The sequence below is a fragment of the Zonotrichia leucophrys genome, chromosome 29 (genome assembly GCF_028769735.1).
Source record: "Zonotrichia leucophrys gambelii isolate GWCS_2022_RI chromosome 29, RI_Zleu_2.0, whole genome shotgun sequence".
Taxonomy (NCBI): Eukaryota; Metazoa; Chordata; class Aves; order Passeriformes; family Passerellidae; genus Zonotrichia; species Zonotrichia leucophrys.
This window is the reverse complement of record NC_088198.1, coordinates 1,529,135-1,541,391: the sequence shown is the minus strand read 5'-3', so window position 1 is coordinate 1,541,391 and position 12,257 is coordinate 1,529,135. Positions and strand designations below refer to the sequence as shown.

The 12,257-nt window shown below is 44.7% G+C and overlaps 1 protein-coding gene across 1 annotated transcript in view; it reads left to right on the top strand.

Moving 5' to 3' along the window:
• The window catches only part of ACVR1B (activin A receptor type 1B), a 31,023-nt gene that overhangs the window by 17,006 nt on the left and 1,760 nt on the right, over positions 1–12,257 (top strand). The window contains exons 4-7 of the mRNA XM_064734731.1: positions 2,501–2,731; positions 4,626–4,793; positions 9,356–9,512; positions 11,192–11,316. Of these exons, the coding sequence (XP_064590801.1) occupies positions 2,501–2,731; positions 4,626–4,793; positions 9,356–9,512; positions 11,192–11,316 (681 nt within the window). The remainder of the gene's footprint in view (positions 1–2,500; positions 2,732–4,625; positions 4,794–9,355; positions 9,513–11,191; positions 11,317–12,257) is intronic.

The window sequence follows — 12,257 nt, the reverse complement described above, 5'->3', positions numbered from 1 at the left end:
TTGACAGAGTGACCAAACTGTCCTTTGTCTCCTTAAAAAGGAAAAAAGCCCAGAAGTTTCTCTCCTCAATGAGGTGAAAAGACCAAAAAGACGCCTCATAGGACCTGAGGGACTTCACCTCAAACTTCAGGATAGCCAATGGGACAGGAGCCAAAAATCCCACCTGAGCAATTCACTAGAAAAAGAAGAGAGCAAAGGAACTGATTGCTTTTGTGAGGTGTTTTACCAGGAGCAAGAACCTCGAGTTTTCTGTATAAAGAGATTTGTTATTTTGCCTTTTATTAAAACTTTTCTGTTTCCAACACTATCACAGAAGCCACCCAGCTGATTTTGTGCCTTCTAAGGTAGCTGAGCTATCTTAAATGTGTATAAATCTCCAAAAGCTCACAAGACCTAGCTCGAAGAAACCCTTATATCAGTGGAGTTTGTTTTTTCCTCCTCTTCCATCTAGCTCAGGTTTTCTCTTTAAGGAGCTTTGTTATTTTGCCTTTTATTAAAACCTTTTTTTCCCAACACTACCACAGAAGCCATCCTGCTGATTTTATGCTTTCTAAGGTGGCTGAGCTATCTTGGGTGTGAAATAGATCTCCAAGAGCTTGTGAGACCTGGCTCAAGGAGATCCTTATATCAGTGGAGTTGGGTTTTTTCCCCCTCTTGCACGTGGCTCGGAGCTTTGCTATTTTGCCTTTTATTAAAACTTTTCTGTTTCCAAGACCACCCTAGAAGCCATCCTGCTGATTTTATGCCTTCTGAGGTGGCTGAGCTATCTTGGGTGTGAAATAGATCTCCAAGAGCTTATGAGACCTGGCTCAAGGAGATCCTTGTATCAGTGGAGTTTGGTTTTTTCCCCCTCTTGCACGTGGCTCAGTTTTTCTGTATAAAGAGATTTGTTATTTTGCCTTTCATTAAAACCTTTCTGTTTCCAGCACTACCACAGAAGCCATCCTGCTGATTTTGTGCCTTCTAAGGTGGCTGAGCTATCTTAAATGTGTATCAATCTCCAAGAGTTTACTAAGACCTAGCTCAGAGAGACCATTCTATCAGTGGAATTTGGTTTTTTCCCCCTCTTGCACGTGGCTCGGAGCTTTGTTATTTTGCCTTTTATTAAAACCTTTCTGTTTCCAACACCACCACAGAAGCCATCCTGGTGATTTTATGCCTTCTAAGGTGGCTGAGCCATCTTTGGTGTGAAATAATTCCCCAAGAGCTTCTGAGACCTGGCTCAAGGAGATCCTTGTATCAGTGGAGTTTGTTTTTTTCCCCCTCTTGCATGTGGCTCGGAGCTTTGCTATTTTGCCTTTTATTAAAACCTTTTTGTTTCCAACACTACCACAGAAGCCATCCTGCTGATTTTATGCCTTCTGAGGTAGCTGAGCTATCTTAAATGTGTATAAATCTCTAAGAGTTTACTAAGACCTAGCTCAGAGAGACCATTCTATCAGTGGAGTTTGGTTTTTTTCCCCTCTTCCATCTAGCTCAGGTTTTCTCTATAAGGAGCTTTGTTATTTTGCCTTTTATTAAAACCTTTTTGTTTCCAGCACTACCACAGAAGCCATCCTGCTGATTTTATGCCTTCTAAGGTAGCTGAGCTATCTTAAATGTGTATAAATCTCCAAAAGCTTACAAGACCTAGCTCGAACAGACCCTTATATCAGTGGAGTTTGTTTTTTCCTCCTCTTCCATCTAGCTCAGGTTTTCTCTATAAGGAGCTTTGTTATTTTGGTTTTTAATAAAACTTTTCTGTTTCCAGCACCACCACAGAAGCCATCCTGGTGATTTTGTGCCTTCTGAGGTAGCTGAGCTATCTTGGGTGTGAAATAATTCCCCAGGAGCTTCTGAGACCTGGCTCAAGGAGATCCTTATATCAGTGGAGTTGGGTTTTTTCCCCCTCTTGCACGTGGCTCGGAGCTTTGCTATTTTGCCTTTTATTAAAACTTTTCTGTTTCCAACACCACCACAGAAGCCATCCTGCTGATTTTATGCTTTCTGAGGTAGCTGAGCTATCTTGGGTGTGAAATAGATCTCCAAGAGCTTGTGAGACCTGGCTCAAGGAGATCCTTATATCAGTGGAGTTGGGTTTTTTCCCCCTCTCGCACATGGCTCAGTTTTTCTCTATAAACAGTTTTGTTATTTTGCCTTTCATTAAAACTTTTCTGTTTCCAGCACTACCACAGAAGCCATCCTGCTGATTTTATGCCTTCTGAGGTAGCTGAGCTATCTTAAATGGGTGTTAATCTCCAAAAGCTCACAAGACCTAGCTCGAAGAAACCCTTACATCAGTGGAGTTTATTTTTTCCTCCTCTTGCACGTGGCTCGGAGCTTTGCTATTTTGCCTTTTATTAAAACCTTTCTGTTTCCAACACCACCACAGAAGCCATCCTGCTGATTTTATGCTTTCTGAGGTAGCTGAGCTATCTTGGGTGTGAAATAATTCCCCAAGAGCCTGTGAGACCTGGCTCTATCACGGCAGGGATTGATTCCTTCCTTTCCTTGTCCCCAGGCTTGCCTCTGTTCGTGCAGCGCACGGTGGCTCGGACCATTGTCCTGCAGGAGATCATTGGCAAAGGCCGCTTTGGGGAGGTGTGGAGGGGCAGGTGGCGTGGGGGTGACGTGGCTGTGAAGATCTTCTCGTCACGTGAGGAACGTTCCTGGTTCAGGGAGGCTGAGATCTACCAAACAGTGATGCTGAGGCACGAGAACATCCTGGGATTCATTGCTGCAGATAACAAAGGTAAGAGGTGCCTCAAGCCTAGAGCAGAGGCTTCACCACAACCCTTTCCAAGAAGTTTTCTCTAATTTCCAAGCTAAACCTTCCCTGGTGTGACTTTAGGCCATTTCCTCTGGTCCTGTTTCTTGTTACCTCACCTGGCTCCATCCTCCTGGCAGAGTGAGAAGGTCACTCCTGAGCCTCCTTCAGGTGGAGCCCTCAGCTTCCTCAGCTGCTCTTCAGAATTATCCATTCCATTCCCCAGCTTCATTGTCCATCTCTGGTCACATTCCACACCTCCATCCTCCTGTCAGAGTGAGAAGGTCCACTCTGATCCTCCTTTTCTTCAGATGGAGCCCTCCAGCCCCCCCAGCTGCCCTTCAGAAGTTATCCACACCCTTCCCCAGCTCCATTATCCATCTCTGGTCACATTCCACACCTCCATCCTCCTGTCAGGAGTTGATCAGAGTGAGAAGGTCACCCCTGAGCCTTCTTCAGATTGAGCCCTCCAGCTCCCTCAGCTGCCCTTCAGAAGTTATCCACACCATTCCACACCTCCATTGCCCATCTCTGGTCACGTTCCCGCACCTCCATCCTCCTGTCAGAGTGAGAAGGTCCACTCTGATCCTCCTTTTCTTCCGATTGAGCCCTCCAGCTCCCTCAGCTGCCCTTCAGAAGTTATCCACACCATTCCACACCTCCATTGCCCATCTCTGGTCACGTTCCCGCACCTCCATCCTCCTGTCAGAAGTTGATCAGAGTGAGAAGGTCACCCCTGAACCTCCTTTTCCTCAGATTGAGCCCTCCAGCTCCCTCAGCTGCCCTTTAGAAGTTATCCACACCCTTCCCCAGCTCCATTGCCCATCTCTGGTCACATTCCTGCTCCTCCATCCTCCTGTCAAGAACTTGATCAGAGTGAGAAGGTCACCCCTGAGCCTCCTTGTCTTTAGGTTGAGCCCTCCAGCCCCCCTAAGATATCCACACCCTTCCCCAGCTCCATTGTGCATCTCTGGTCACACTCCAGCACCTGCACACCTTTCCTGTCGTGGGGGATTAAAGCTGATTCATTCAGCTTCTCTGGGCCTCTGCACTGCCCAGAGCTCCTCCAGGATTCGAGCTGTTGGTCTCCCCAGTGCCTGGCACAGGAGGAAAGTTGTCGGATCTCAGGATCTCAGTCCTGAGGTGCCGAGCCACCGAGAGCACCCTTGGGGGGCTCGGGAGTGTTCCAGAAGTGTCTGGTGGCTGGACTTTGATCCTACACGGGAGACGACAAGGATGAGGGTTTCACCGGGGTGAATGGTGAAGGGATCAGTTAATTAGAGGGTGAGACACAGGGTTTAGGATTTCTGTACAGGGGGGGTTAGAGAAGTAAGATGGAGGAATTGGGGCGTGTCCTGTCCTTCTTCTTCTTCTCCTCCATCTTCTGTGGTGATGGTGGCACTTTGAGATTGGTCATTACTAAAAGTGCACTGGGCAATAAGGGTGAAAGGTATTGGGGAAAAATGATAAATATTGTACACGTAACAATGGGTATAAAGATAGGTGGCTTTACGGAGAGCGGCACAGTGTGCTCATGGCTGGCTGCTGAGCAGAGCTCTGTCGGGCCGAAAGAAAATCTTTTAGATAAACAATTAATAAACATAAAAACCGAAAGAAGAACTGAAGCCTCTTCTCGTCCTTCGATATGCGGGCTGTCCCAAAGCCACCCCGGGCCTTTCCAGGCCCTTCAAACAGCCGAAAACCCAACAGAAAGTCACTGCCCTGGTCCTGCTGGCCACACTCTGGCTGATCTGAGCCATTTCTTAACTCACCCCTGCTTAACTCAAGCTGCAACCTCACCCTGTCCCAAAAACCTGTGGGATGCTCAGTGGCCCTTTCTACTCTGGATCTGCCTGAGCTGCTTCTATTCCTGTTGCAGATAACGGGACATGGACTCAGCTGTGGCTGGTGTCTGACTACCACGAGCACGGCTCTCTCTTCGATTACCTGAACCGCTACACCGTCACCATCGAGGGCATGATCAAGCTGGCCCTGTCTGCTGCCAGCGGGCTGGCCCACCTGCACATGGAGATTGTGGGCACTCAGGGTAAAAACTGCATTGGGAAATTGGGAATTCTTGAGGGGAGGGTAAAGCAGGATTGCTGAAAGGAGCTTGTGATGGTGTTGATAGGGGTTTTGGATGAGGGAAGAGATGAGGATCTGACTCTATGTTTCAGAAGGCTGATTTTATGATATAAATTGCATTAAAACTATACTAAAAGAATAGAAAGAAGGAGTTTCATCAGAAGAATAGAAGAATGTGCACACGGAGATTGTGGGCACTCAGGGTAAAAAAACTACATTGGGAAACTGGAATTCTTGAGGGGAGGGTAAAGCAGGATTGCTGAAAGGAGCTTGTGATGGTGTTGATAGGGGTTTTGGATGAGGGAAGAGACGAGGATCTGACTCCATGTTTCAGAAGGCTGATTTATTATTTTATGATATATATTACATTAAAACTATACTAAAAGAATAGAAGAAGGGGTTTCATCAGAAGAATAGAAGAATAAAAGAATGTGCCCACCTGCACATGGAGGTTGTGGACACTCAGGGTAAAAAACTACATTGAGAAATTGGGAGTTCTTGAGGGGAGGGTAAAGCAGGATTGCTGAAAGGAGCTTGTGATGGTGTTTGTCAAAGGAAGGGGACCAGGACACCAGTTGGTTCATCCCAGGCCCTCAGGTCCAGTCCAGTCCCTGAGGTCCTTCAGGTCCAGTTTATTAAAGAAAGTATCAAACACTTATACAGCAAATAATAAGCTTATGAATATTCTGTAAACCAAGCAATCTATTGGTTAAACTATACCATGAACTCTTCCTCATTCCTTGGGGGTTACATCTCTCTTTTTTCATGTCTCTTTCACTGTTTGTTATTCTACCACAGCTAGGCCCAAGGACACGCCATCTTACAGGTGCAGGACTTGGAATTAGCCACGGTTTTGTACTTTTCCAGTCCTTAGCAGCTAAATTCCCAACAGGTGTTGATAGGGGTTTTTGGATGAGGGAAGAGATGAGGATCTGACTCCATGTTTCAGAAGGCTGATTTTATGATATATATTGCATTGAAACTATACTAAAAGAATAGAATAAAGGGTTTCATCAGAAGAATAGAAGAATAAAAGAATGTGCCCACCTGCACATGGAGGTTGTGGGCACTCAGGGTAAAAACTACATTGGGAAACTGGGAATTCTGGAGAGGAGGGTAAAGCAGGATTGCTGAAAGGAGCTTGTGATGGTGTTGATAGGGGTTTTGGGATGAGGGAAGAGATGAGGATCTGACTCTATGTTTCAGAAGGCTGATTTTATGATATAAATTGCATTAAAACTATACTAAAAGAATAGAATAAAGGGTTTCATCAGAAGAATAAAAGAATGTGCCCACCTGCACATGGAGATTGTGGGCACTCAGGGTAAAAACTAAATTGGGAGTTCTTGAGGGGAGGGTAAAGCAGGATTGCTGAAAGGAGCTTGTGATGGTGTTGATAGGGGTTTTGGATGAGGGAAGAGATGAGGATCTGACTTCATGTTTCAGAAGGCTGATTTTATGATATATATTACATAAAACTATACTAAAGAATAGAAGAAGGGGTTTCATCAGAAGAATAGAAGAATAGAAGAATGTGCCACTGCACATGGAGATTGTGGGCACTCAGGGTAAAAACTAATTGGAATGGAGTTCTGAGGAGGGTAAAGCAGGATTGCTGAAAGGAGCTTGTGATGGTGTTGATAGGGGTTTTGGATGAGGATCTGACTCCATGTTTCAGAAGGCTCATTTATTATTTTATGATATATATTGCATTAAAACTATACTAAAAGAATAGAATAAAGGGTTTCATCAGAAGAATAGAAGAATGTGCCCACCTGCACATGGAGGTTGTGGGCACTCAGGGTAAAAAACTAAATTGGGAATTCTTGAGGGGAGGGTAAAGCAGGATTGCTGAAAGGAGCTTGTGATGGTTCACAGGGGTTCTTGGATGAGGGAAGTGGGAAAATTTTGGGATGGGGCACTGCAGACCCTCAGCACATCCCTGTGACCGTGTTCACAAGGGTCTTAGGATGAGGGAAGAGATGAGGATCTGACTCCATGTTTCAGAAGGCTTGATTTATTATTTTATTATATGTATTACATTAAAACTACACTAAAGAATAGAAGAAAGGATTTCATCAGAAGAATAGAATAGAATAGAATAGCAAGAATGATAACAAAGGTTTGTGGCTCAGCTCTCTGTCTCAGCCAGCTGGGCTGTAATTGGCCATTAATTACAAACATCCAAGATGGGCCAATCACAGATCCACCTGTTGCATTCCACAGCAGCAGATAATCAATGTTTACATTTTGTTCCTGAGGCCTCTCAGCTTCTCAGGAGGAAAAATCCTAAGGAAAGGATTTTCCATGAAAGATGTCTGTGACAGGAGCTGATGTTCTGTGCAGCAAACCCTGCCTGAGTCAGCCCAGCTTCATCTGGTGCTTATGGAGCAGAAATAGAGCGAGTGCTTTGGCTGTAAGTGGGTTAACCCAGGAGTTATATCACCATCTCACATCCCATCCTAAAATTGGCGCTGCCTGGGTGGGATGTGAGCACAGGCAGAAGCAGAATCACAAACTTCTGACGTCTGCACCTATGCTGGGATGTGGAGTTCACATCCCTCTTGAGGCCTCTGCGTGCCACTGCATCAGTGGCGCCTCCAAAACACAGAATCACAGAATTAGCACAGAATCAATCACAGAATCAATCACAGAATTATCACAGAATCAATCACAGAATCAATCAGAATCAATCACAGAATCACAGAATCAATCACAGAATCAATCACAGAATTACAGAATCAATCACAGAATCACAGAATCAATCAGAATCAATCACAGAATTACAGAATCAATCACAGAATTACAGAATCAATCACAGAATCAATCAGAATCAATCACAGAATTACAGAATCAATCACAGAATCAATCACAGAATCAATCAGAATCAATCACAGAATTACAGAATCAATCACAGAATTACAGAATCAATCACAATCAATCACAGAATTACAGAATCAATCACAGAATTACAGAATTGATCACAGAATCAATCACAGAATCAATCACAGAATTACAGAATTACAGAATCAATCACAGAATTACAGAATCAATCACAGAATCACAGAATCACAGAATCAATCACAGAATCAATCACAGAATTACAGAATCACAGAATCAATCACAATCACAGAATCAATCACAGAATCACAGAATTATCGCAGAATCAATCACAGAATCACAGAATCAATCACAGAATTACACAATCACAGAATCAATCACAGAATCAATCACAGAATTACAGAATCAATCACAGAATCATAGAATTACAGAATCACAGAATTAGAGAATCACAGAATCAATCACAGAATCACAGAATCAATCACAGAATCACAGAATCAGTCACAGAATTAGAGAATCACAGAATCAATCACAGAATCATGAGATTGGAAGAGATCTCTAAGATCATAAAGTCCAACTTATGCCCTAACACCTCAACTGGACTGTAGCACCATGTCCAGTCTTTTTTTAAACACATCCAGAGCTGGTGATTGTACCACCTCCCTGGGAAGAGCATTCCAGTACAATTTGAGCTTTTCCCTGCTCTGTTCCTTATGAATCCAAACAGAAAAAAGTGTTGCAACAGCGGCTTTAATGCCCTGAAATCCAGTTCTGCCTCTGGGCCAGTTCAACAAATGGATTTCCCCAGCGTGACGCTTGTGATGGTGCTCACAGGGGTCTGAGGATGAGGGAAGAGATGAGGATCTGACTCCATGTTTCAGAAGCTGATTTATTATTTTATGATATATATTGTATTAAAACTATACTAAAATAATAGAAGAAAGGATTTCATCAGAAGGTTAGCTAAGGAAAAAAAAAAAAAGAATGAATAACAAGAGAGTTATTCAAGTCTGAGCCAGCTCACTGGGATTGGCCATTAATTAGAAACAACCACATGAGACCAATCACAGATTCCCCTGTTGCATTCCACAGCAGCAGATAATCAATGCTTACATTTTATTCTTGAGGCCTCTTGGCTTCTTAGGAGAAAAAATCCTAAGGAAAGGATTTTTCATCAAATATATCCATGACAGGGGGTCACCCTGAGCCCCGTCCCCTTCATGCCCACGTGGGGATGTGTGGGATTTTTCATCCCTCGGGGTCACCAAACGTGGTGGTGTTCAGAGGGGTCCCAGGATGAGGGAACAGACAAGGATCTGACTCCATGTTTCAGAAGGCTGATTTATTATTTTATGATATATATTATATTAAAACTATGCTAAAAGAATAGAAGAAATTATTTCATCAGAAAGCTAGCTAAGAATAGAAAAAGAAGGAATGATAACAAAGGTCTGTGTCTCAGACAGAGTCCAAGCCAGCTGACTGTGATTGGCCATTAATTAGAAACAACCACATGAGACCAATCACAGATTCCCCTGTTGCATCCCACAGCAGCAGATAATCAATGTTTCCATTTTGTTCCTGAGGCCTCTCAGCTTCTCAGGAGGAGAAATCCTAAGAAAAACATTTTTCATAAAAGATGTCTGTGACACACCCTTGCTGCTTTTTATTTTGCTCTGCTAGGAAAACCTGGGATTGCTCACAGAGACCTGAAATCCAAGAATATTTTGGTGAAGAAGAACGGCACGTGCGCCATCGCTGACCTCGGCCTGGCCGTGCGCCACGACTCCGTCACCGACACCATCGACATCGCCCCCAACCAGAGGGTTGGAACCAAACGGTGAGAAAATGCATTGGGGTGCCTGGAAATGGTTGAGCTCTGGGGGAACTCTCTGAATTTAGCATTTTCTGGTCCTTGCAGTGTGTTTTGTGCCCAAATTGATGGCAAAGGGATGTTGCAGGTGAAGGCATTTGGGTGCCTGGAAATGCCTGAGCTGTAGGTTGAGCACTGGGGGAATTCTCTGAATTTAGCATTTCCTGCAGCATCAGTTTTGTGCCTGAGTTGAATGTTCACATGTTCCAGGTGAAGGCATTTGGGTGGCTGGAAATTCCTGAGCTGTAGGTTGAGCACTGGGAGAATTCTGAATTTAGCATTTTCTGGTCCTTGCAGTGTGTTTTGTGCCCAAATTGATGCCAAAGGGATGTTGCAGGTGAAGGCATTTGGGTGGCTGGAAATTCCTGAGCTGTAGGTTGAGCACTGGGAGAATTCTGAATTTAGCATTTTCTGGTCCTTGCAGTGTGTTTTGTGCCCAAATTGATGCCAAAGGGATGTTCCAGGTGAAGGCATTTGGGTGCCTGGAAATGCCAGAGCTGTAGGTTGAGTATTGGGGAAATTCTCTGAATTTAGCATTTCCTGGTGTCCTACAGCATCAGTTTTGTGCCTGAGTTGATGCCAAAGGGATGTTGCAGGTGAAGGCATTTGGGTGCCTGGAAATGCCTGAGCTATGAGTTGAGCACTGGGAGAATTTTGAATTTAGCATTTTCTGGTCCTTGCAGCGTGTTTTGTGTCCAAATTGATGCCAAAGGGGTGTTGCAGGTGAAGGCATTTGGGTGCCTGGAAATGCCTGAGCTGTAGGTTGAGTATTGGGGAAATTCTCTGAATTTGGCATTTCCTGGTGTCCTACAGTGTCAGTTTTGTACCTGAGTTGATGTTCACATGTTCCAGGTGAAGGCATTTGGGTGGCTGGAAATGCCTGAGCTGTAGGTTGAGCACTGGGGGAATTCTGAATTTAGCATTTTCTGGTCCTTGCAGTGTGTTTTGTGCCCAAATTGATGGCAAAGGGATGTTGCTGGTGAAGGCATTTGGGTAACTGGAAATGCTTGAACTATGAGTTGAGCACTTGGAGAATTCTCTGAATTTGGCATTTCCTGGTGTCCTACAGTGTCAGTTTTGTGCCCAAATTGATGCCAAAGGGATGTTGCAGGTGAAGGCATTTGGGTGGCTGGAAATTTCTGAGCTCTGGGTTGAGCACTGGGGGAATTCTCTGAATTTAGCATTTTCTGGTGTCCTGCAGCATCAGTTTTGTGCCCAAATTGATTGCCTGAACTCTGGGTTGAGCACTGGGGGAATTCTCTGAATTTAGCATTTTTCAGTGCCTTGCAGTGTCAGTTTTGTGCCCAAATTGATGCCAAAGAATGTTCCAGGTGTCACCACGCTGGGAGGTGTGGGCCAGCCATGTAAACCTGGCACCAGGAGCTCATTTAATACAACAAGCTTGGCCTCACTAAAGCCTTTGGGACTTTCTGGTGGGAGCCTGATGTAGTTTTGGGACATTTCTACCTCTTTTCCCAGCTTGGTGTTATTATTTTTTTCACTCTCTTAGATCACAGGGCCCAGTTCTGTTCTGATGCCAGCAGAGCTTTTTCTGCTGGGAAGAGCTGTGTGGGAAAACCAATCATTTACTGTATTCCAGAAAATTCTCTCTCAGAATGAAAATATTTTTTCCTTTCTCTGTGCAGCTACATGGCCCCAGAAGTCTTGGATGAAACCATCAACATGAAACATTTTGATTCATTTAAATGTGCTGATATCTACGCCTTGGGCTTGGTCTACTGGGAGATTGCCCGAAGGTGCAATGCAGGAGGTAAAAAAGTCCTGGTTTTTGTGTGCCTGGAGCACTGGCCATGCTTGCTCCTGGGTCTCCCCTCAGCCTTGGGGTTCCATTGCTGAGGAGATTTGATCAGATTTGGGAGGTTTGGGGGAGAGCAGGGCTGTGGGAGGACACGTCCCTGTGTGTGTTGTCACCAAGAAGTGACTCATGAGTGCTGCTAAGCCCAGCCAGTGTTGGGTCAAGGCTGTTGGTGCTCCCAGGGGTGGCTGCTGTTCCTTTGGATGGATTTTCAGGAAATGCTGGTGCTGATTGCTGGGGGACTCCCCCAGATCAGTATCAATGTCTTGGCACGTGCAGCTGTGTTGGAGATTTTTTCAGAGATGGCCTAGAAGGAGCAGGTTCTCACAGCCTGCTTCTGTGAACAGCAGAGGTTCTCAGGTTATTTTTAACTACAGGTAAAAGTGACAAACATGAAGGCCTTGAGAGCCTTGCACATCAGAGTTCTCAGACAACGTTCTCATAACAAGTGGATGTTCTATCTTTGGCTGTTTTGGGAAAGCAAGAATAATTTTGAGAACCCAAATCTTGGTATTGGAAACATAAGGAGGAGTTGGTGTGTAATCTCTGGCCTATTGTGAGCTCAGATTTTGCAATATGCATGAACTTGATTAACACTGTTATAAAAGGTGATTGATTGATTGATCAATAAAGTGGAGTCGATGCTGACCAATGCAAGGTGGGTCATCTCCCTCCAACTTCAATGCAGCTGCAGCCTCATCCCACGTGTGGCAGCCCCACAGCGACCCTGGCGCCTTGCTGGGAGGTGTTGATCCCAGCCTGCTGACTCTGTTCCAGTTTAGGCAGCTGCATTTTATTTCCCTGAATTTTTCTTGTTCACTCCAATTCCAGATTCTTCATTTCTGTTCTAAATAACTGCAAAGTGTTGACGCATCTCAGCAGTGAGTCATGGAGCC